The 25,792-nt window shown below is 41.7% G+C and overlaps 1 protein-coding gene across 3 annotated transcripts in view; it reads right to left on the reverse strand.

The window, feature by feature from the left end:
- LOC133474223 (protein unc-13 homolog C) overlaps positions 1-25,792 on the reverse strand; it is a 188,892-nt gene that overhangs the window by 136,614 nt on the left and 26,486 nt on the right. For 2 of the 3 annotated variants that reach the window (XM_061765689.1, XM_061765688.1), the window contains exons 3-6: positions 12,780-12,802; positions 12,175-12,221; positions 10,033-10,111; positions 4,671-4,724 (exon numbers count right to left, since the gene is read on the reverse strand). In XM_061765689.1, the coding sequence (XP_061621673.1) occupies positions 4,671-4,724; positions 10,033-10,111; positions 12,175-12,221; positions 12,780-12,802 (203 nt within the window). Of the gene's footprint in view, positions 1-4,670; positions 4,743-10,032; positions 10,112-12,174; positions 12,222-12,779; positions 12,803-25,792 lie in introns of all 3 variants that reach the window. The other variant, XM_061765687.1, reaches the window with a different exon arrangement.

Below are 25,792 nucleotides of genomic sequence, written 5' to 3' on the forward strand. Positions count from 1 at the left end.
TAGCTGGGATAGGCTCCAGCACTCCCGCAACCCTAGTGAGGAGAAGCGGCTCATAAAATGGATGGATGGATAGTTGACTGACATATTAGTTGTAGTTCTTTCATTTAGCATAGTTCCTAAATAGAGGGGATGTAAATTCTTTATCTGCCTTAGCACTTTCTTTATACATTTTGCTATCTTTGCTTATATATTTGATAAGCTATTTGCTAGCATACCAACATGTTAGGAAACATAGGTTTTAGCGTGAAAGCACGATCACTGAGGCACGAGATGTTCAGAATAAACATTGTGTCCACACGTTGTTGGTATGCTACAGTATACTGTATGTTAGCTTTTAGCATTATATACATTTCTATACATGCAAGGCTTACATTAAAATTGTTGTACAGGACAAATGCCAATAAACCTTCGGCATCAGGACACAAGTCAACATACTTCATCTCTATCTTTAGAAACGGTTCCATATTTAATGCAAAGAGTTCAGTCCAACTCTCACTGGAGCAAGCAGTTCGCAGTTGAGTGTGAAGCGGCTGGGATGAGAATCAGCACCTCCAAATCTGAGACCATGGTCCTCAGTCGGAAAAGGGTGGTGTGCCCTCTCCGGGTCGGGGATAAGTTCCTGCCCCAAGTGGAGGAGTTCAAGTATCTTGGGGTCTTGTTCACAAGTGAGGGAAGAATGAAACGGGAGATCGACAGGCGGATCGGTGCAGCGTCTGCAGTGATGCGGACTTTGTATCGATCCGTTGTGGTAAAGAAGGAGCTAAGCCGAAAGGCGAAGCTCTCGATTTACCGGTCGATCTACGTTCCTACCTTCACCTATGGTCACGAGCTGCGGGTCGTGACCGAAAGAACAAGATCCCGGATACAAGCGGTCGAAATGAGTCTCCTCCGCAGGGTGTCCAGGCTCTCCCTTAAAGATAGGGTGAGAAGCTCGGTCATCCGGGAGGATCTCAGAGTAGAGCCGCTGCTCCTCCACATCGAGAGGAGCCAGATGAGGTGGCTGGGGGATCTGATTCGGAAGCCTCCCGGACCCCTCCCTGGTGAGGAGACCCCAGGGACGACCCAGGACACATGGAGAGACTACATCCTTCGGCTGGCCTGGGAACGCCTCGGGATCACCCCGGAAGAGATGGAGAGTGGCTGGGGAGAGAGAAGTCTGGGCGTCCCTGCTAAAGCTACTGTCCCTGCGACCCGACCTCGGATAAGCGGTAGAAAATGGATGGATGGATGGAGTTCAGTCCTCGTGTGGCCCAAGTTAAAACTGGTCTGCTAGGTTGTTTCCCGAGAGAGGGCTCTCACATCTGCCTGCTGTAAATCCGCCTCCCCCTCTTGGAGAGACGAATTGCAAGCAATTAATACAGCAACAGCTTTGGAGGTCACCACAAAAGTGTCTCTTCGTATTGACTTTTACATTCCCCCTGTCCTCTATTAGCTCAGCCTTCCAGGGTTGCTTTTTGTTTATTAATAATTGCTGGATCTTGTCAAATTTGACATGGCGGGACCACATTTTAATATATGACAGAAACGGGTAGAAAGTATTTGTGTCCCTAACGTCCGAGATGGGTTGTTTCACAAAGCCAAATAAGAAAGCGGCCAGTAAAAAAATCAGGTGACAGGTCTAAAAAAGTAGTATATGTCAAAATATGTCCATTAGGCACCTATCAACAAGTAGAAAACAAAGTAAACAGGACTATTATAAAGAAATGCAGAAAAATGACGAGAACTGAAGTGCCGGTACAATTTTTGTTTTGTTTTGTTTTTTGACAATGTACAAAAAGATGCAGAGTCCTCTAGCAATTAGAGCAGTTTGAAATGACTAATAGATCAATGGTCCGGTGCAATGACCATTGTGCAAAGCGCGCAGAGACTTCAAGAAATGTATGCAGTTTAAAGTGACGAGTACTGCGATAATCTGGGACAATGTTGATTGTGCATCTGTTGCAGATGCTAGTCAGCCACATGAGTGGCCAGTATTGGTCAACAACAGATGTGCAAATAGTGCAGCGTGGCGAGACTCCTACAGTGAGTGCACGAGTAATGTATAATTGGCCCGACAGAAATATGACAACAAACTCAAGATACAAAAATTGGGAGCATGTTGCAATGGAATTGTAAGTTAACAGTTTAAGAAGTTAATGGCAAGAGGAAAGAAGCTGTTGGAATTTCTGCTTTAGTTTGCATTGTTTGGTAGCGCTTTCCTGAGGGAAGGAGCTGGAAGAGGTGGTGACCAGGATGTGGAGGGTTCAAGAGGATTTTGCATGCTCTTGTCTTAGTTCTGGCAGCGTGGAAGTCCTCAAGGGAGGGTAGGGGGGAACCGACAATATTTTCAGCAGTTTTGGTTGTCCCCGTTTGTCCTTTTTTGTGGCAGCACTAAACCAGACTGTCATGGATGAACACAGGACTGATTCGATGACTGCTGTGTAGAACTACCTCAAGAGCTCCTGTTGCAGGCCGAGCTTCCTCAGAAGCCCCAGGAAGTACATCCTCTGCTGGGCCTTTTCGAGGATGGAGTTGATATTGATCTTCCACTTCAGGTCCTGAGAGACTGTAATTCCCAGGAACTTGAAGGTCTCGACGGTTGACACAAGGCAGCTGGACAGCTTGAGGGGCAGCTGTGGCGAAGGATGCCTCCTGAAGTCCCCGATCATCTCTATAGTCTTGAGTGTGTTCAGCTCCAGGTTGTGTCGGCCGCACCACAGCACCAGGTGTTCTAGGATGAAGTGCAGTCCCATGTTGACTGCATCATCCAAAGAACTTTTTGCTCAGTAGGCAAACTGCAGGGGGTCCAGCAGGGGACCTGTGACGCTTCTTGACCACAGATTTCAGGGCGACAGGCCTGTATTCATTCAGACCCGAGATTGCAGGTTTCTTGGGGACTGGGATGATGGTGGAGCGGGAGGTTGATCCCTTGTAATTGGTTAGCGATTGTAATGCATGCCAGACTAATTTAGAGTCGTTAGCGGTAAACCGTTTTTCAAACTTTACTGCATAGTTTCTCTTTGCAATGTTAATTTCTTTCGTCAGCTGGTTTCTATCCCCACTTCAATATGCGTCCTCTTTAGCCTGGTGAAGTTGCTGAAGTTTGGCAGTGAACCACGGTTTGTTGTTATTGAACATGCAAAATGAATTTGTTGGTACACACACCTCTTCGCAGAAACTGATATAGGATGTGACAGTGTCCGTATATTCATCCAGGCTGCCAGCTGAATTTTCAAAGAGACTCCAGTCTGTGCAGTCTAAACAGCTTTGAAGTTCCATCTTTGTCCACTTGTTCACTGTTTTCACTGTCGGCTTCGTGCATTTAAGTTCTTGGCTGTATGTCGGTATTAAGTGAATTAAGCAGTGATCAGACGAGCCCAGGGCTGCGCAAGGTTTAGCACGGTATGCGTTATTTAGTGTTGAATAGCAGTGGTCTAAAATGTTATTATCCCTGGTAGGATAGTCGATGTGCTACTTGTATTTATGGAGTTCGTGGTTGAGTTTAGCTTTGTTGAAGTCCGTGAGAATAATGAGGGGTGAGTCTGGGTTTTTTTTTTATTTTTTATTTCGTTTACTTGTTCAGTGAGCATTAGCAGTGCTGCATTTGTGTTAGCTTGAGGTGGAATGTAAACACCGGCGAGAATGAACGATGGAAACTCACGAGACGACTAGAATGGCTAAAAGTTCAAAAGCAACGACTCTAAATCCGGGCTGCAGTGTGTGGTGAGCTCGGTGACGTCAGTACACCATTTTTCGTTGATATAAAAGCATATCCTGCCTCGTTTTGTTTAACCCGATAACTCCATGACGCAGTCTGTCCGGTGAAGATGGAAGCCGGGAAGCATTACGCCGCACAGGCGGAACGTCCGAAGTCTTTACTGGTCTTTGTCAGAAGATGAAGCTCATCCATTTTGTTGGGTAGGGAGCGTAGATTCGCGAGGTGGATCAACGGGAACGCCAATCTATATATATCCATTCTTGCGGAGCTTAACTTGGATGCCGGCACGCTTCCCCCTTCGTCGCCTACATCTACATGCTCCAAAGACCGCAGCCCCCCCCGGTGAGTAACTTGGGGGGGAAAAAACTGAGCGGATTTGCAAAAGTCCGGGGTAGACTCCCTGATGTTTAGTAAGTCTTCCCTTGTGTAAGTGAGTCGCGTAATGTCTCCAAAGACAAACTAAAAACACAAAAACAGACAATACTAGAGGGCACGTAACCGAGGCGTCCACACGGATAAGCGCCATCTTATATGGATCCAGAATATCTTGATGTCAATCGGGAGACTTATTCTCCAGTTCTGATTAAACTGCTGCAATGGAAACATCAATGCAAATTTCTTGGCCGTAGCCAGTGTTTAGAAGCTGACATGGGCTTTCTGTTTTTTAATTTAGACACCATCTAGCCACACACGCCATTTGAATACAGTAGTTGATAGAGATATTGACGTTGAACCAACATTGCAGTTGAAAGAAAGTAGGCCAGTATCTAACCCCTGTGTTACTGGCAACATCATCCTGCATACTGAACCACAGTTGCTGCACTAAACAGGCCATCTGTAAAAAAAAAAAAAAAAAAAATCTAAAATGATCACCTCAAGTGGCTTCCCCAGTGCCGAGGGAACCTCATCTGATCCGCAAAGAGCTCAGCTGTAACCGAACAATAAAGGCCAAGCATGCACACTGGGTACTCACCAAATCCTCGTTATTTAGGGTGGAGCGGTTCACCAGAGCGAACGAGATGCCTGCCTTTCGAGCAGTGAGGGTCTGAGAGCAGAAGTGGAACAAGATGCATGTGATGAGAAGAGAGAAATCCAATGACCTATTTTTGAGAGGTTTTCTGGAATTTATCATAGCCAGACAATGGATTTGACAAGTGAGTAAAAAAAAAAAAGTTAAAAAAGAAGAGTAAAAAAAGCGTTTTAAAAAAATTAAATAAAAAAGCTATCCATGCACAACTACAGCTTGGGACTTGGTGAAGAAAAAACAGTGATTGCTGTTTGTCCAACAACAATATTTTATTATTTAGGGATAAGAGTTTTACTAGTTTCTAAAACATCAAAGCAGAACATATGATATTGTTTGTGAATACATTGGAACCTCTGCACAACACTTCTAATATCATACAATACAAAGAATAATAGAAAAATATTGCTATAAAGCTGCACAATACAGGCTTTGTATCGAGACAGTATGCCTATCTCACGTCGTTTTGCTTTTTCTGTGGCTTATATAGCGACACCGTGCTGTTTCGTGCTCTAAAATTGAAAAACCGGGTCTTATGAAGCCATACAATTTAAAAATTCTATCAAAATATTTTAGAAAACCTTTCTAAAGTCTCACATAACAATGAGTTCAAATTGAGACATAATGGATATTTCGTAAAACTGGAGTTCACCGTTAATGAGGTCTAGGCGAGTGTTATTCTTGGTCTTCAGCTTTTTGTGGCTATGCTATGCTATTTCTTGGTCTAAAATCCAATATTTACGCAAGAATGTTGAGAAAAATATGTACAAAACGTCTGAAACGTTAGTGTATTGTGTGAGACCTCAGTATACATAACAGAACTGAAATGACAGAACTGAAATCAAAGGATTTACGTTCGGCAATGTTTTGCTTTTATTTTTTTAAGGCTCGCAAACAACGCACAATGCAGCCAAAGACATCGACTGGACAAAATGAAAGCTCGTGTTAAGATGTAGCATTTTTTAATTGGCTGTTATATCTGTGACGTTCCCATGCTGTTCACTTGGAATTCAAATCTTGAATCACAGCAAAAATTGTGGCTGACTGTCAGCCACTAATGAAAACTCGTAACAGACCCCTACACCCTGCACAACAGTCGGGTTTGGCCGCATCGCTCGGTGTGCGACGGACCCAACTAGTGTCAATAGAAAAGAATGTAAGAAAAGAAGAGTACAGTGTCATACCAAAAGTCAGCTAATTCGTATTAAGTTGGAGTAATGTGTAAGACTCCACTGTCACAGATCGGAACTTATAAAAAATAAGGTAACGTTTTGTTGTTTTGCCATTTATCAGTGGATAACTTGGTGGTTAATGATACAAATTGCATTTGCATTATATATTTGTTGAGCCTTCATTGGCACTGGTTTTACATATTTTTGCATCTGCTAACAGTGGTTAACTTGTTCTCATACTTGTATCGCAGTTAAGAATGTTAAAATGTCATTTGAAAAATAGCCTGTAGCCTATAGTTAATAAACGTTTTGATCTCGATGATCGAGGCACTGGAAGATTGTTTTTATTTTTTGTCCTATGAGAAAAAATTGTTCCACAACTTGTACCAGCATCCTGAAACAGATCGTGTTCCATGTTTAGAGGTCCCACTGTATTGCTCAACTTGAGCAGAAACAAAAACGAAGCTTACCAAAGCCTGTGGTTTCCAGGAAGCCACCAAGTGAGAATGAAAGAGAGACACAAAAAGAATTAGACAAGTTGCAAGAAGTCAATTCAGACTGAAAGCACTAACAGCAGAGTAATTGTGTTTTCCATAGTGAGCTTACAAGTGTCTTAACAGCCATGCAGGACTGCTGATTGTTATGACTTAGCGCTCTTAGACAGATAACTAGCCATCAGAGATTATAAAGCCCATTGCATGATTTTTTTGTTTTGTTTGTTTGTTTGTCTTTAATCCATCCATGCACTAAAATGTTACTCGATTGCAGTCATGCTTGAGTTTTCTCTTTAGCTCGCTGTCGGGTGAAGCTTTTTGCTCATATGTTCTGCTGTATGCTCTGCACAGTCATTTAATATAAACATGTAGAAACACATACAGACGGACACACAGATGTATGGGTGAAGCCAGCTGTGCTACACACACACACACACACACACACAAACACACACACCTATACACACACACACGAAAATGACATATTTAAAAAAAAATATAAATATCCACTGAATTTTTTTTACCCATTGTGGAGGAAGTCAGGTGACACAAATGCTACAGACACTGACAATAGCGGACCGGTCTTTACCACCAGCCTCTTGTGTGCGCAGCTCGGTTATGGTAAAGATCTACAGATGACTATGGACGATGGCGGAGGGAACCTCTACATGAACTGCGAGCGTTGATGTAAGTTTTTTTCTTTCTTTCTTTTTTAATCAACATGCACTGGCACTGCTGAGGTTGCTGCAGGCAATACGACATCCTGATATGGATCTGATCGGTGGCGATATCGATGCTTTTTTAATCAATTTCCATTGTTATCTTTTTTTTTTGTATTTTTTTGTTATTTTCTTTATGCGGTTTCCTTCCATTATGTGGGTGAACCCTGCTGCTGCTGCTGCCCTGAAGCAATCATACAGCAAATGGGGCGCAGGTGGGGAGCGGGGGGGACAGTGATAAAGGAGAGGCATGACAGGGGACGACGGGCACCAATTGTTTTGCTGACTTCATCCCACGTGTAAAAGGCTTGTCGAGCGTCACTTTTACATGATTTAAAAGCCTCACACCGTTAAATCAAAAGTCAATGAAGTCTCTCCCGTATATATATTTTTGGGTTGAGTTGTCAACATTTCGAGTTAAATTCAATAAAAAGTCACCAAAAAAAGTCACAAAAAAGGCTGAAATCTGACAACTCACTGAAAAATATCACCCATAGCTGTGATGGGTCTATGTAGGAATGGCAAAATATACACGCAAAATCCCAAAAGTAAAAAATAAACAAATAAATAAGACAACAACCCATACTTACCAAGACAATGTTGGTTATTAATTTAATGAGAGACATGGACAAATACAGCATCAACTCATGTTGTTCACTGTGATATATAAACATTCATCAGCATTCATAGTAAAAAAAAAAAAAGCATTCAATTGCATTTATACCATTACTGTAAAAGGGTCTCCATAATTGTTAAAATAAGAATTAAATAAGTATTTATATATTTATTTATTTATTGGCTACGGCTAAAGTCCACGATGATGAGAAACATACAGTACATTCACAAGAGACAGTCACAGACAAACAAGAATAGACACGTTTGTCGTTTTCGGTGAGAGGTGGCAACCATGTGGCGCTAAAGTCGAGCGTGGCATTACTGTTGGGTGTGTTATGACACATTATGTGCCAATAAAAACAAATGGAGGGGAGCATCACTGGGACGCAATGTCAAAACACTCTCTCTTGGGTAATTTTTTATTTATTGCAATACCGAATAGCTGGACTGCTTTTCTTACATTGACTGAAATACAAATTTTGGTCCTAGTTCTTTAGGCATCACGTTTTAATATACTCAAATTTAATTGTAGCTGCATCACTGTAGTCCCCGCAAGCAACCAGTTTACACAGCGTATGTGGTCTGGTCCATAGAGGTTTGCACTTGGGCTTCACCACTTCATTATACAGTGCAACGCAGGAGTACAGCAAATGCCCTGAAGGTGACCATAACTGGAGCGATTGGATACATTACAGTATATGACACGTACATTGTACCCAGGCATGACGTAAACTTTTTGGAATTATTTCTAGTCATTTGGTTTATTTCTATAGTGCAAGGTGGCTGTTATCATGAATAACTGGCAAGAACTGCAATCACGGTAATCATATGACATATATCATATATACGTTGCACATGCGCAGGTGTCCGAGTGGAAAACTGGCAAAAGGAACGATCCCATGAATCATATGGCACATACACTGTATTGCCAAAAGTATTCGTTCAGCTGCCTCGACTCACACATGAAAGTGCATCCCATTCTTAATCCATAGGGTTTAATATGACATCGGTCCAACCTCTGCAGTTATAGCAGTTTAAACTCTTCTGGGAAGGTTTTCCACAAGGTCTCCGTTTATGGAGATTTTTTACCATTCTTCCAGAAGCGGATTCGTCATGTTACACACTGATTTTGGACGAGAAAGCCTGGCTTTCAGTCTCTGCTCTAATTCATCCAAAAGTGTTCTATAGGGTTGAGCTCAGGATTGTGCAGGCCAGTCAAGTTAATCGACATTAAACTCTCTGATCCATGTTTATGAACCTTCATTTGTGCACTGACGCATGTTGGAACAGAAAGGGGCCGTCCCCAAACTGTTCCCACAAAGTTGGAAATGTCCAAAATATTAGCCCCTGAGCTCCAGGGAAAGGAACTCTGAATGGTTCAGTATACTAAGAGATTTTGGACAGTCAAACAGTTTGGGGATTGCCCCTTCCTGTTCCAACATGTCTATGCACGAGTGCACAAAGCAAGGTCCATTAAGATATGGATGAGAGAATTTGGTATTGATGAACTTGACTGGCCTGCACAGAGTCCTGCCCTCAACCCGATAGAACACCTTTGGATTGATTTCGAGTGGACAGTGAGCCAGGCCTTCTCGTCCAACGTCAGTGTGTGACCTGAAAAATATGCTCCTGGAAGAATGGGCAAAAATTTCCAGAAGCTCGCTTCTAAACCTTGTTGAAAGCCTTCCCACAAGAGTTGAATTTGTGACAGCAAAAAAGGGTGGACAAGCATCATATTAAACCATATGGATTTAAATTGGCATATCCCTTAAAGTCATACTGTATGTGAGTCAAGGCCGTTGAGCAAATACTTTTGGCAAAGATAGTGTAGGTTGCACACCCATGTGCCCACATGTGACCGAGGGTGCCATGGACTTTTTTGCTCTATGGAGTTAGAAAGACCTGTTATATCTACTGGACAAGGTGGCCATTACCATTAATACCGGTCATACCTATTGATTACAACACATTATCTTAAACAATCTGAAGATGCCTGGGGGATCCATGTGTTGATTTACAGGCATTCATTTCTTGTTTGATCTCCCCAGAAACTTTATTTTTGTTTACATCTCTGCGGACACTACATACTGTTGTCTGAATGAAACGGTCTTTTCGTTATTCCTCACTTTTGTTAAATATTGATCAGGTACCTATAAAATGTAATCAGGTTGCCAGTATGGCATCATTTCTATGGGGTTCCTTCAGCTGAGACTCACACAGCGCAGGGTTTCACCAGCGTGGCGCAGCGAAAGGTCACTCAGATAGCTTTGACATAAATCACATACAACCCTGTTTGAGGCAGATGACTCACCAGGTCTCTGACAAGAGGCACTGTCCTCTTGCGGCGTAAATCCGGCATGCTGTCAATGCCGTAAAGAATACTGCCGGTCCTACAGAAGCAGACAGATTTAAAATGTATTAATATCATTATAACCCTAGACATTGAGACATTACTCCCGTGTGATCTTTTGATTTACGCGGAGCAGCGAATGCCGTCGATCACGCCTCCTGCCATCACCTGTCTCACCTTTGGATGCGACTTCATTACATTCCATTGTGATACGGCTGTAGTTTTTTAAGCTACATACAAATGTTTTTTTTGTTTTTGTTTTTTTAATTTCTGTCTTTTGGTGGCAGGAAAATTGAAAACACCAAGTTTGCAAACAATGGCAGTTCTTGGTGTGCTTTCAGCTGCATGCTACTATTGTCTCAGTTTTATCGGAATGGGACGTGGGGTGAAGTAATTTTTGCCTTATTGTTGATCTGATGTGAGACTCTCCAATCACCCTCGAATTTTTATTTTAAGTGCTTGCCATTTAGTGGTTTTCTTCATAATTGAAGACTTTCATTTTCTTTTGGGGTGGGGGGTTGTAAATGACACATCATTAGACTGTTCTGCAGGGTCAAATAATATACATAGGAAAAAATAGCATAATAATTGAATGTTTCAAATAGTAGTTCCACCAGTGCGTCTTGATATAGATGGCAATCCGTATTGAATTGTGGCTTGGGACATTTATTTACTCAAACTGCAGATGGGGGAGGCTCTTAGAGTTGATGCCTTTATCTGTACAAACCATATTTAGAATAATATCAAACAATTTTACTGATATATTTATTACATTTCATGTTCAAGTTTAATTAAAAAGCCCTGTGGAGAAATTAAAACACGAGGTTCCCCGGAGTAAAAAATGTATGCACATTGTGGCGGGATCACGTCAGAGTCGACCCGAACGCTAACAAACACTAAAAGACGATGTAACCACATAATGTAAGATCATCTATAATACAGCGCAGGAAACTTGCTTAAAACGTGGTAAGTCTCCACACTTTCATTCATCTAAAAGACTGTTTACATGCTTTGCTCGACGCTGCTGTTTTGAATTGCAACAGAGTTCAAACAAACTCGTTAATGCCTCTCTACGAACTATTGTAACAGCAGTGACACTTTTTAATCTTCATTGGAAAATGGTGTTTTGTTTTTCTTGAACGGATGACACACCCGGCCACTAATTGATTGTCTGGTATTACGAGAGGGATGGCCATTATTTTTAGGAAATAATTAATTTGACTGCGGACATGAGCAAGAGTGTAGTTTCTCTGTGATGGATGCCATTTTTTTTAGGCATGGTTGGTCTTGTGTGTGTACATAAATATTGAATTTCATCTTTACGAAATGATCAATTTCGCTCAATACAGGCGGTCCTCAGTTTACGACAGAGCTGTGTTCTTACTGCAGCGATGTAAGCTGAATATGTACCGATTGGAACCTCGATTTAACGGACTCCAATTTAAGGGATATCGGATGTAATGGACAGAAAATAGTGTCCAGTTGTCACTCAAATCACAGTTGATTTATAACTACAAAATTATTAGGACAGCGATTGAATTGGCTATGGCTGAACTTATCATCCATAGACAGCTCTGGTTTTCGTTAGTTACACCTCTAACTAGTATAAAATCCAGAGTCTTCAGAATCACAAATGTAATCTGAGTGCTATTTATTGTTTGAACCATTTTGCATCGTCTCACAACTTCACAATTGTTTGCTTTACATACATAGACCTGGGCAATATAACCCACTTGAAAGTCACATGCTCCAATATTTTTTGCTACATGAAAAATGTGGGGTTCAAACAAAATCTTGTAAGTTGTGTATCTGATCCAGATATAAAAACCTGGAAATAAAAGCTAGAATATTGATTAAGGGTCTCATAGTCTCTGAGTGTAAACCCCAAATTCAGTCTTCAGTCTAAAGCAAAAGTAAAGGAATTGGCCTGACTGTTCCAATACTTTGTGTTTATCTCGCCCTATTTCACAAATTATAGGGGGCATGTTGCCTTAACTAATTGGGGCGCCCTTGCTACCTCTGTTCATAGAGTTAAAAAAAAATAAATAATAGCCCGACCAGAAATTGTGAAGCGATTAGATGAGAAAGTGAGCCACCACTCACCCTCCAGACTGCAAGCCGAGCACTTTGGGGTCCAAAATGCTGCGAGGCTGCAAGAAAGATGACAAATTCAGTGTTAAGAAACCACATCGCTCCAAGCTACGTGGCTAATCACAAAACAGTTCATTCATAACAAAACACTCCCACATTCGGAAGTCAATTCGGGATAAAATAAATGATGGGCGAGTAGTAGGAGGAGGAGGAGGAGGGAGAACAGCACAGCGGGAAGGGAGGGAAGCACCAAAGGCAAAAATGGACCAAATTATTCCACATCAATGTAATTTGTGGGCTCAAGACTGAAAATGATGTTGCTCTTGGTGCTTCGGGCCCGGATTGCCTATTGTATAATGCCTCCTGTTCACTGACCAAAAAAATATGACACACACAATTCCGCAGGAAAGAAAAGAGTAGGAGTAGTGAAATGGGTTGGCACGGGATGCCGACATTGATTTTTTACACATGCGGGATTTTCTTTTTAACACCTGACAGACAAGCCCATACGTTCGTTACTTCACTTGAGCTCTGGGATGTCACATCTCACAGTTTTGACACAAACACATTCACATGCGTTAACATCACTTGTACAATAATAAACTGTGACTTAAAACCTGAGTATCCAAAGCACTGCAGTCTGAAAGGAGAAAATGATACATATTATTAATACTCCTGGGAACTTTTGAATTGTTTAAAAAAAACAAAAAAAAAACCTTGGCATGTAATAATTTTTTCACAGGATCACTACATGCTGTTTGGGTACATTTGATGTTTTTACATATTTAAGCAGAATTATGCTCCAAAATGTGAACCAAAAAAAACAGGGAAGTGACTGATTGATCTTTACAAATCATGTAAATTTATTGCTGATCAATCACATCCTGAGGCAATTGAGGTGCAATGGAGTGCACAAAATTGGCTGAAACCCGTTGAATAAGCATCAACTACTTTGCTGCCTAAACAACAACAACAACATGAAGCCACCGATGGGAAGTTGTGCTCATTCTATACTATAGCGACTCCTCCAGGCAGCATTATTGTGTGGTCCACTGACATGGACACCGTCGTTCATAATGTTCAGGGAGATTCTTCCATTCTATTTCAAGTAGTATTTGTTAGGAAAAATATGTTTATTTGAAAAGTATTCAATCTTTAGTTTTAGTTTACAACCTCAATTCCAATGAAGTTGGGACGTTGTGTTAAACATAAATAAAAACAGAATACAATGATTTGCAAATCATGTTCAACCTGTATTTAATTGAATACACCACAAAGACAAGATGTTTAATGTTCAAACTTAAAAACGTTATTGTTTTTAGCAAATAATCATTAACTTAGAATTTTATGGCTGGAACACGTTCCAAAAAAGCTGCTGTTCCTGAGCCCATGTGGTGATATCCTTTACACATTGATGTCGGTTTTTGATGCAGTGCCGTCTGAGGGATCGAAGGTCACGGGCATTCAATGTTGGTTTTCGGCCTTGCTGCTTACATGCAGTGATTTCTCCAGATTCTCGGAACCTTTTGATGATATTATGGACCGTAGATGATGAAATCCCTAAATTCCTTGCAATTGTACGTTGAGGAACATTGTCCTTAAACTGTTCGACTATTTTCTCACGCATTTGTTCACAAAGAGGGGAACCTCGCCCCATCTTTGCTTGTCAATGACTGAGCAATTCAGGGAAGCTCCTTTTATACCCAATCATGGCACCCACCTGTTCCCAAATAGCCTGCTCACCTGTGGGATGTTCCAAACAGGTGTTTGATGAACATTCCTCTACTTTCTCAGTCTTTTTTGCAACCTGTCCCAGCTTTTTTGGAACATGTTGCAGCCATAAAATTCTAAGTTAATGATTATTTGCTAAAACAATAAAGTTTATCACTTTGAACATTAAATATCTTGTCTTTATAGTGTATTCAATTAAATATAGGTTGAACATGATTCCTGCGATTGGCTGGCAACCAGTTCAGTGTGTACCCCGCCTCCTGCCCGATGATAGCTGGGATAGGCTCCAGCACGCCCGCGACCCTAGTGAGGAGAAGCCGCTCAGAAAATGGATGGATGGATGGATGAACATGATTCACAAATAATTGTATTCTGTTTGTATTTATGTTTAACACAACGTCCCAACTTCATTGGAATTGGGGTTGCATATCAAACTCAAGCCCTGAGGGCCACATTTGGCCAGCCATACCATTTTATGTTGCCCATGAATGCAAATCATTTGTGTCAACTTCCATGATTCATGCTAAAAATTTCAAATCGTTATATGTAATAAATAATAATGTTGAGATATTGAAACATTTTTTTTGTTTTGTTACTAAACTACTTTTACAGTAACTTGACTTGAACAATAGTTGAACAAACTGTTGTCCTTGATTTCATATTTAAAAACTACAGTAGTTATCCATCAGTTTGTTGTGTACATGTAGTACTGTGGTGAGGCAATAAAACATTTTTATGGCTTCACACTTATAACGGCCCTCTGAGGGAAACTGGACCAACAATATGGCCCGTGACAAAAATGTGTTTTACACCCCTGTTTTAGTGTGAGGAAAAGAAAGTAGACCTTGTTGCTGTCTTTCTCTGATAATTTATTATTACTTTGGTGAGAGACAAAGCTAGATGTCTATGGTTGGGGGGGGGGGCAGTTGCATGAGACAGATGATAACTGCCTGTTCATGTGTGTATATATATGACCTCGTTTAAGGCGAAACACACAGACACTTTTTAGAAAGCAGCCATCAGGTTGTATTTGAACAGTCTCTTTTTTATGGAAGTGTTTATGAAATTATATCTCTCATTATTATCAAATTGTGTATCTTGTCTCTTGTCTACTAAAGGGTTGACTTAAAAAAAAAAAATTAATCAATGAATTCATCAGTAATTTTGTCCATAGTGGATGAAGGAAATTTAGTCATATACCCACCCTTACTTTAACAATCAATTTTGAAGTTGCTGCCTTGTACAGTTCATACAGTATACAGTATACAGGCGCATCTCAATAATTTAGAATAATTTGGACAATGTAATTTATTTCAATTAAAAGAGTGACACTCATATATTATATAGATGCAGTGAAATATGTCATGATTGTAATTTTTTATACCTTCCAGCTAATGAAAACCCCAAATTCACCATATCAAGAAATTAGAATAGTACTAAAAAAATCTAAATGATTTTTAATATAAAAAGGCCTGTAAAGTATTTTCCTATGTGGTTAATGACTCTGCATATGAGTGTTGTTTTTGAAACGAACTACTGAATAAATGCACGTTTCTACCATATTCGATTCCATTGAGGTATAGAATGGAGCATATATCTCTATGAAATCATGCTGATGACTCAGGAGGGCTGAGCTAAACAACCACCACTGCACATTAAATTCCATTGATCAATGTAACACGATATCAACAACATCTCTGATCGAACGCATGCACCTGATTTAACAGGCGTGTTGACACGGTACATTAGGCGAGCGCCAGCAGTTCGGTATCGTATAGAAATTTTTGCAGACCAACCCATGAGAGCGCAGACTTGACCACAGAGACTAAATTAGTCCACTATTGATCTGCGTATCATAGATGGCAGTCCTATCATAATCTAAATTACAACCAACTACACAAAGGGTAAGAGGGTGATTAAATTGCAGCTGCAATTAAAACAACCCCAGGCAATTTTGTTTGCTGTCGACATGCTGTCAAGGGGACTGTTCAGAAAATAATAGCGGCACAGTGTACTTGAAAGTTAGCACCTATTATGGTATTCATGACTAAAGATTAAAATATAAATCTGAGTATGTGTATTGACTTAGAATGATGTGTAATTCGAAATGGCAGTTTTCCCAGGAATGCAATCACCTAGCAAAAATGGCAATGAAATAAAACTGAATGCTGACTGGTACTACTGGTCAAATGGCTGCTTATGTAATATGAAATGAAATGTATGAAATCAAAATAAATAAATAAAAATAATAATCAAATGTAAACCTGCCCCCCGTTAGCTGTGAGCAGTAGACAGCATTGCAGCGATCCGATTGGACAAAGTGCTGTGATCTTACTTTGCAAATACGACTCCTCGTGACTATCGGCAGGAGTGGGGACGACATTGGAACAATTTAATTGGACGCAAAGTCTATGATATTCCAAAATACAGGTACCTTGTACAGTAAAAACAGTGGTATGTTGACATACGAAGTTCATTTTGTTCCGTGACAAAGCTCGTAACTCAATTTACTTATATTTCTAGTCAATATTCCGTATTACAGATGAATTGAAATGCCATTACTCTATTATTACTCTATTCTACCCACCCCCAGTATGTCGCAATGACAAAATTCACAACAACAAGCGCTGCAGTGTTTGTATGTGTGCCTTTAAGGAGGATGGCCTTTAAGCGGCTACCGGATTTGAGGTTTGGCTTACTCTAGTATTTGTGTGTTTGACAGCTTGCACGGTTTAAAAAAAAAAAAAGAAAAAAGAAAGAAGCTGAAATTGCATTGACAACTGTTGCTCTCCTTTTTGTTTCACTTCACTCAAGCAATGGTGTATTTGAAACAGTACTATTGGTTTCTGATTCGAGATGTCATCAAGTGCATAAAATGCAATGATCTGCCTAGTTACCACGAAAATATGAACCCTAGAGACTGTGAGCAGCATTGGGGATGAGATAGAAGCAATCTGATTGGAGGCTAAATAACTGCTTAGAGCTTCCATAATTCTATCAAAAATTATCTAGTCATGTTTTTTTCATAAAAGTCCATGATTTTTGTAAAGCAAGGTAAACACATCAAGTGATTTTTAACATCTTAACCACTTTTTAAAATAAGACAATCGGCAAGTGTGTGCTTACTGCTATTACAGTCTACAATGTAACCAGATGACCAACACACAACACCACACAGATAACGATGGATCCACGGCCCATCGTGAGTCTCTGGCCACAAACCAGGTATCTGTTGTAACACCAAGCCTGATGGCAAATACAAAAAAGATAAATTAAATTCTGCCCATGTGCTGAATTACTCAAAAGGAATAAAACACAAACGGCTGTAAACTTCATCATCACCTTTTCCTTAGATTCCAACATGGTAATAAAGGTTCTTGACTAGTTGAGAAATTAATCTTCTTGATACTTTGCCATAGCCTATTTGTAGAAGATGTGTTTTGCCCAAATAACTGTAATTCTTTCTATCCCCTGCCCTAATTTGAGATTGTTTTATAAAACTTTTTCCCCCCTAATTCGATCAATCCTGGTGGTCCCAATGAAGGTTTTTGTCTTTTTGTATATAGGACATGGAAAACTATGCAGTGCAATTTCTTGGCTTCCTGTGTCCAAAGCCACAATATAACAGATGTAACTGCACCCAAGCAGAGGAGCAGCACTCAGCTGGGTGTGCAGGCACCGTGGACAGCAATCAGCTAAGCTACTGTGAGCCGCAGCCTGACAAGATTGAGCCGTCGCTCGTCCACAACTGCACTAGATAAAGCCTTACAGCCCGCCGAGATGAACCTGATTTCACAGGTGCCTTAAATCTCGGAGAAAAAAAAGTAACAAATATAGGGCCCGCGGTCTGTTCCCGTACTGTGGGCAAAGTGTTGCATGAGTAACATCCATCCATCCATTTTCTGAGCTGTTTCTCCTCACTAGGGTCGCGGGCGTGCTGGAGCCTATCCCAGCGGTCATCGGGCATGAGGCGGGGTACACCCTGAACTGGTTGCCAGCCAATCGCAGGGCACATACAAACAAACAACCATTCGCACTCACATTCACACCTACGGGCAATTTAGAGTTTTCAATTAATGTGCATGTTTTTGGGATGTGGGAGGAAACCGGAGTGCCCGGAGAAAACCCACGCAGGTACGGGGAGAACATTCAAACTCCACACAGGCGGGACCGGGGATTGAACCCGGGTCCTCAGAACTGTGAGGCTGACGCTCTAACTAGTCGTCCACCGTGCCACGCATGAGTAACAATCGTAGTAAATTTAGCATCTTGGTGCTGACACGCGAGATCACACCTTGTGTGGATCAACGCTCACCAAAGCGAAAAAACCTGCGTTTGGCTGATAGTGGAAAATACACAACAGCATCGGCTCCAGGATGGACACAACAGAGACACAGTAAATATATACTGGTGCATTTCTATTTACTCGTACAGGCAGAGGCGCGCACACACAGGGGAGGAGGAAAAATCCTCAGAGCGAGTGAAACAATTGTTACGTAATCAAAAAAACAAGCCCCCAATTCAGTAATAGCTGCATGACACAAGGCTCTACTTTAGTGAAGCACTTTAACCTTGTCTCAAACTGATGGAAGGGGATTTTGCCGATGCTTATCACATTAGGCTACATCTTAATAGAGGATTTAAAAGTGCCATCATCAAATATGGAGGAGCGGAATAGTAACAGTCGTAGCGGATATGCTCCTGCAATTGGAGGTGCCACAGGGACTCCCAACCACTTGATAAGCCCACTCCTCCATGCTGCCCTGCTGTGAGACGGCCACTAGGAGAAAACCTGGTGTTCGTGAAGTGGACTTCAATGTCATTTGCAGCTTCCCCTCAAATCTTGATTCCTGGCTTCAAAAGACTCCTTCCCCGACCAAAAGGTTGACGGACCCTCCCTCCAAGAAGACTATTTGGTTAATATTCAAACATGCATGTAAGGCGCCACTTATTGGCGTTGAGAGGAAGTGTAAATTCAAACCCGTGGACTCGCCTTTGATTTTTGTTAACGGAAGATAAAATATCCGTTTTGATATCTTACGAACTCTGTAGAAATATTCCAAATGTATGCCTTGGTGTCTGTGTCACTATTTGTCAGTTTTACAGGTCCTCTGCAAGATTTTGAAAACGGTTCCTCGTGATTTTAAATCAAACAGTACGAAATGTTGTCTTGAACAATAAGCAACCGATCTGCCATGACCAAACTTTAAACAATGATTCTATACGTGAGAGTACAAAGTTGGAAGTGTTTTAGATGAATATGATTATAAACCCTTCATCCATCCATCCATTTTCTGAGCCACTTATCCTCACTAGGGTCGCTGGCGTGCTGGAGCCCATCCCAGCTGTCATCGGGGAGGCGGCGGGGTACACCCTGAACTGGTTGCAAGCCAATCGCAGGGCACATACAAACAAACAACCAGTCGCACTCGCATTCACACCTACGGGCAATTTAGAGTCGTCAATTAACCTACCATGCATGTTTTTGGGATGTGGGAGGAAACCGGAGTGCCCGGAGAAAACCCACACAGGTACGGGGAGAACATGCAAACTCCACACAGGCGGGGCCGGGGATGGAACCCCGGTCCTCAGAACTGTGAGGCAGACGCTCTAACCAGTCGATCACCGTGCCGGGTGATGGGTGTGGTCTTCTCCAAAGTTGGCAATCCCTCTTGCCCACGCCCCGCCTCTGGGGTATTTAACTCTTAACTCACACTTTTTCCCTCTAGTCTTGTGTTTTTTTCCCCTTTTGCCTCTTGTCGTGCTGGCAGCTCGCCAGCCGGTGGCCTCCGGCCAATCCCCTCCCCATTCTTTTATTTCCATTGTCCTCTGGCACCTCCGGTGCCACCACGTGCGCCGCAACCAAGCCGGCGGCATATTCAATCGAAGAAACCGGCCATGCGGCTTCGATCGCTTTTCCTAGCCACGATCGGTCAGCGGAGCCTCAGCGAGCAACTACCGGCATCCTGTACTGGTCCCGCACGCCTCTGAGGGCCAGAGCTCGGCCTGCCACCAGTTCAACCGGCAGCAAAGTTACGAGTGCATCCAAACAGGACAACAACTTTCCTTTTCCATTTCTTTTTGTGCATCTTTTTCTTTCAACCAAACCTGCTTCATTTCCGCCTGAGGTCCGGAGGAAGACCACTCCCCAAAGACCAGCTGATCTGCGTTCGTGAGTCGACACTGCAATCCTTACTATGATGTACAACATCAGTGCCTAATTATTTTGGGGAAATTACTAGCTTCACACGAAATCCCAACTTTGCTTTCTCTCGCTCTGACTCTACGCAGTAAACGCTCACGTGTCCAACTTTAGTCCAATACACGATGTTCTATTCCCCTTTTCATACGCTAATGTTTTACCATTATTATTGTTATTTTCTTTCTTTAGTTAGACCCTTTAGTGTTTCCCTTTAGATGTCATTAAATATACCATAAATGTCCACTCTTGTTTGTATTTTGTGTGTGTTTAAGTAAACCCCTATCATCTAGAACTAAAAATTTCATAAAGTGTAGCAACCTTGAGATTACGAGATTGCTAAAAAGGTTCTCGTCATTTTTCCTTAAGTTTCTACTTATAAAAAGTGACGTGGTGCACATTTTGAGACATTAGTTTGATTTTAACAATTAAACTTAAAATTACGGTGAACCGGAAATAATGCAAGCGTCGCTTCCGGCGTATTATTTTCTCCTAAACTAATTACATTTTTATTTAACCAATATACGCAACACAGTATCATCGTTGTTTTTGACAGTTCAGAATAAGAATCAGAATCATCTTTGCCAAGCCCAACAACGAAAAATATCACAAAAATTAACCCCTGACGGCGGCACGGTGGTCGACTGGTTAGAGCGTCAGCCTCACAGTTCTGAGGACCTGGGTTCAATCCCCGGCCCCGCCTGTGTGGAGTTTGCATGTTCTCCCCGTGCCTGAGTGGGTTTTCTCCGGGCACTCCGGTTTCCTCCCACATCCCAAAAACATGCATTCATTGGAGACTCTAAATTGCCCGTAGGCATGACTGTGAGTGAGAATGGTTGTTTGTTTCTATGTGCCCTGCGATTGGCTGGCAACCAGTTCAGGGTGTACCCCGCCTCCTGCCCGATGACAGCTGGGATAGGCTCCAGCACGCCCGCGACCCTAGTGAGGAGAAGCGGCTCAGAAAATGGATGGATGGATGAACCCCTGACATATGTATGGTCATCATTCGTGACCCTGCTATAGTGCAGATTTTTAACTGAACGTTTTTTATTGGTCTTTACAGTGTATTGGGAAGTCTGAATTCAGAGTTGCGTGGCTTCTGTGTAGTACCACATTGTACCGCAACATGCCAGGCAGTACTGAGGTCTTCTGGAAGACATCCAGTGCAACATAAAACAGAAGAAGAAGAAGGAGCAGAGAAGATCCCCAACTAAAGAGAGAATACATGCCTATGACTGTGACTTCTGGTTCCAGGTAAGGTAAGGAGGAGTTACTCTTGTTAATGGCTTACGTATCATAAACAGTAACACTGATCGAGCCATTAATAGTTCTTATTTTTGTGAAGCGGAGAGTAAACTATTAATTCAACTAATTTTTTACTCCTGTCTTGTCAGCCATAAACATCTCCACACTAACATCGATCCCCTAAGCCCGTCTAGGGCTTTTTGCATTATATGTTAGCATTAAGCCTGCAGACGTTCATGAGACAAAATTATATCATTATGTTCTCTGTCATCATCGACTGCAGTGTAGAAAGTGCACACGAGCCCCCATAAAGATAGTAATAGGACCGATTTATTTCTCTCACCTAGGCAGGACTTGGCATTACACTTGTCAGTTGGAGTTCAGCTCCGTGTACGTGGCCCATGCAGCAGACAAATTGCAAAATACTACCAAAGTCTTGAAAAAGAATGACCAGACAAACAATCACCGATTTTGACAGATTTTAAAATAATTGACGATAATTTGAGCAACACCATAACAACAGAATGAAATATGAGTATAACTTTGAACAACATAGAGTGGGTACGGAAAGAATTCAGACCCCTTAAATTTGTCACTCTTTTTTATGTTTGCTAAAATCATTTAAGTTAATTTTTCCCACATTAATGTACACACAGCACCCCATATTGACAGAAAAAAAAAACTGAATTGTTGAAATTTTTGCAATTTAATAAAAAAGAAAAACTGAAATCTCACACAGCCATAAGTATTCAGACCCTTTGCTCCGTATTGAGTAGAAGCACCCTTTTGAGCTAATACAGCCATGAGCCTCTTTGGGAATGATACAACAGGTTTTTCACACCTGAATTTGGGTATCATCTGCCATTCCTCCTTGCACATCCTCTCCAGTTCTGCTCAAATGGGTTTAAGTCAGGGCTCTGGTTTGAACATTCAAAAACAGTCACAGAGTTGTTCTGAAGACATTCCTTCGGTATTTTAGCTGTGTGCTTAGGGTCATTGTCTTTTTTGAAGGTGAACCTTCGGGCCAGTCTGAGGTTCTGAGCACTCTGGAGAAGGTTTTTGTCTAGGATATCCCTGTACTTGGTCGCATTCATCTTTTCTTCGATTGCAACCAGTCTTCCTGTCCCTGCAGCTGAAAAACACCCCCACAGCCTGATGCTGCCACCACCATGCTTCACTGTTGGGATTTTATTGGACAGGTGCTGAGCAGTGCCTGGTTTTCTCCACACATGCCACTTAGAATTAAGGCCAACAATTTCTATCTTGGACTCATCAGACCAGAGATCTTATTTCTCACCATCTTGGAGTCCTACAGGTGTTTTTTTTTTTTTTTAGCAAACTCCATGCGGGCTTTCATGTGTCTTGCACTGAGGAGAGGCTTCCATCGGGCCACTCTGCCATAAAGCCCCGACTGGTGGAGGGCTGCAGTGATGGTTGACTTTCTAGAACTTTCTCTCATCACCCGACTGCATCTCTGGGGCTCAGCCACAGTGATCTTTACCTCTCTCACCAAGGTTCTTCTCCCCCGATTGCTCAGTTTGGCAGGATGGTCAGCTCTAGGAAGGGTTCTGATCGTCCCAAACGTCTTCCATTTCAGGATTATGGAGGCCACTGTGCTCTTCGGAACCTTAAGTGCAGCAGAATTTTTTTTTGTAACCTTGGCCAGATCTGTGCCTTGCCACAATTCTGTCTCTGAGCTCTTCAGGCAGTTCCTTTGACCTCATGATTTGCATTCTCTGACATCCACTGTGAGCTGTAAGGTCATCAACTACTTTGCTGCCTAAGCAACAACAACAAAATGAAGCCACCGATGGGAAGTTGTGCTCATTCTATACTATAGCGACTCCTCCAGGCAGCATTATTGTGTGGTCTACTGACATGGACACCGGCATTCATAATGTTCAGGGAGATTCTCCCATCCTATTTCAAGTAGTATTTGTTAGGAAAAATATGTTTATTTGAAAAGTATTCAAATAATCTTAAGTTTTAGTTAACAACCCCAATTCCAATGAAGTTGTGTTAAACATAAATAAAAACAGAATACAATGATTTGCGAATCATGTTCAACCTATATTTAATTGAATACACTACAAAGACAAGATATTTAATGTTCAAACTGATAAACTTTATTGTTTTAACAAATAATCATTAACTGAGAATTTGATGGCTGCAACACGTTCCAAAAAAGCTAGGACAGGTGGCAAAAAAGACTAAGAAAATTGAGGAATGCTCATTGAACACCTGTTTGGAACATCCCATAAGTGAACAGGCTAATTAGGAACAGGTGGGGGCCATGATTGGGTATAAAAGGAGCTTCCCTGAATTGCTTAGTCATTCACAAGCAAAGATGGGGCGAGTGCGTGAGAAAATAGTCGAACAGTTTAAGGACAATGTTTCTCAACGTACAATTGCAAGGAATTTAGGGATTTCATCATCTACGATCCATAATATAATCAAAAGGTTCAGACAATCTGGAGAAATCACTGCATCTAAGTGGCAAGGCCGCAAACCAGCATTGAATGCCCGTGACCTTCGATCCCTCAGGCGGCACTGCATCAAAAACCGACATCAATGTGAAAAGGATATCACCACATGGGCTCAGGAACACTTCAGAAAACCAATGTCAATAAATACAGTTCGGCGCTACATCCGTAAGAGCAACTTGAAACTCTACTATGCAAAGCAAAAGCCATATATCCACAACACCCAGTAAAGCCGCCGGCTTCTCTGGGCCTGAGCTCATCTAAGATGGACGGATGCAAAGTGCAAAAGTGTTCTGTGGTCCGACGAGTCAACATATCAAATTGTTTTTGGAAATTGTGGATGTTGTGTCCTCCGGGCCAAAGAGGAAAAGAACCATCCGGACTGTTATGGACGCAAAGTTAAAAAGCCAGCATCTGTGATGGTATGGGGGTGTGTTAGTGCCAATGGCATGGGTAACTTACACATCTGTGAAGGCACCATTAATGCTGAAAGGTACATACAGGTTTTGGAGAAACATATGCTGCCATCCAAGCAACGCCTTTTTCATGGACGCCCCTGCTTATTTCAGTAAGACAATGCCAAACCACATTCTGCATGTGTTACAACAGCAAGTGCGGGTACTAGACTGGCCTGCCTGCAGCCCAGACCTGTCTCCCATTGAAAATGTGTGGCGCATTATGAAGCATAAAATACGACAACGGAGACCCCAGACTGTTGAACAGCTGAAGCTGTACATCAAGCAAGAATGGGAAAGAATTCCAGTTCCAAAGCTTCAACAATTAGTGTTATCAGTTCCCAAACGTTTATTGAATGTTGTTAAAAGAAAAGGTGATGTAACACAGTGGTAAACATGACCCTGTCCCAGCTTTTTTGGGTTAACCCACGTGTTGCAGCCATAAAATTATAAGTTCATGATTATTTGCAAAAAACAAAAGTTTATCAGTTTGAACATTAAATATCTTGTCTTTGTAGTGTATTCAATTATATATAGGTTGAACATGATTTGCAAATCATCCCAACTTCATTGGAATTGGGGTTGTATATAGACAGGTGTGTGGCTTTCCTAATCAAGTCCAATCACTATAATCAAACACAGCTGGACTCCAAACGGACAGCACCCGAGTTAAATATATGAGTGTTATGCATTACTCGTGCACTCACTGTAGTTGTCTCGCCATGCTGCACTATTTGCATATACTGGCCACTCATGCCAGAGTAGCATCTGCTCCATTTTCACACTGATTGAGGAGTATCTGTAACATTTGCACAACCAACATTGTCCCAGATTATCGCACTACTCGTCACTTTAAACCGCATACACTCCTTGAAGTCTCAGCGCCCTTTGCACAATGGTCATTGCACCGGACTATTGCAATATTAGTCATTCAAACTGCTCTAAGTGCTAGAGGACTTTTCTTTTTGCACAATTGTTTTTTGTCAATGTCTTTATGTCTCCAAAGTGTTCTGTAAATTGACTGTCTGTTGTACTAGAGCGGCTCCAACTACCGGAGACAAATTCCTTGTGTGTTTTGGACATACTTGGCAATTCTGATTCTGATTCTGTCACAGCAAAGCAGCTGAATACTTATGGCTGTGTGATATTTCATTTTTAATTTTTTAATAAATCAGCAAAAATGTCAACAATTAAGTTGTTTTTCTGTCAATATGGGGTGCGATGTGTACATTAATGAGGAAAAAAAAATAACTTAAATGATTTTAACACAGGCAGCACAGTGCGCGACTGGTTAGAGCGTCAGCCTCACAGTTCTGAGGACCCGGGTTCAATCCCCGGTCCCGCCTGTGTGGAGTTTGCATGTTCTCGCCGTGCCTGCGTGGGTTTTCTCCGGGCACTCCGGTTTCCTCCCACATCGCAAAAACATGCATTAATTGGAGACTCTAAATTGCCCGTAGGTGTGAATGTGAGTGCAAATGGTTGTTTGTTTGTATGTGCCCTGCGATTGGCTGGCAACC

This window comes from Phyllopteryx taeniolatus, chromosome 2 (genome assembly GCF_024500385.1).
Source record: "Phyllopteryx taeniolatus isolate TA_2022b chromosome 2, UOR_Ptae_1.2, whole genome shotgun sequence".
In the NCBI taxonomy this organism is placed as follows: Eukaryota; Metazoa; Chordata; class Actinopteri; order Syngnathiformes; family Syngnathidae; genus Phyllopteryx; species Phyllopteryx taeniolatus.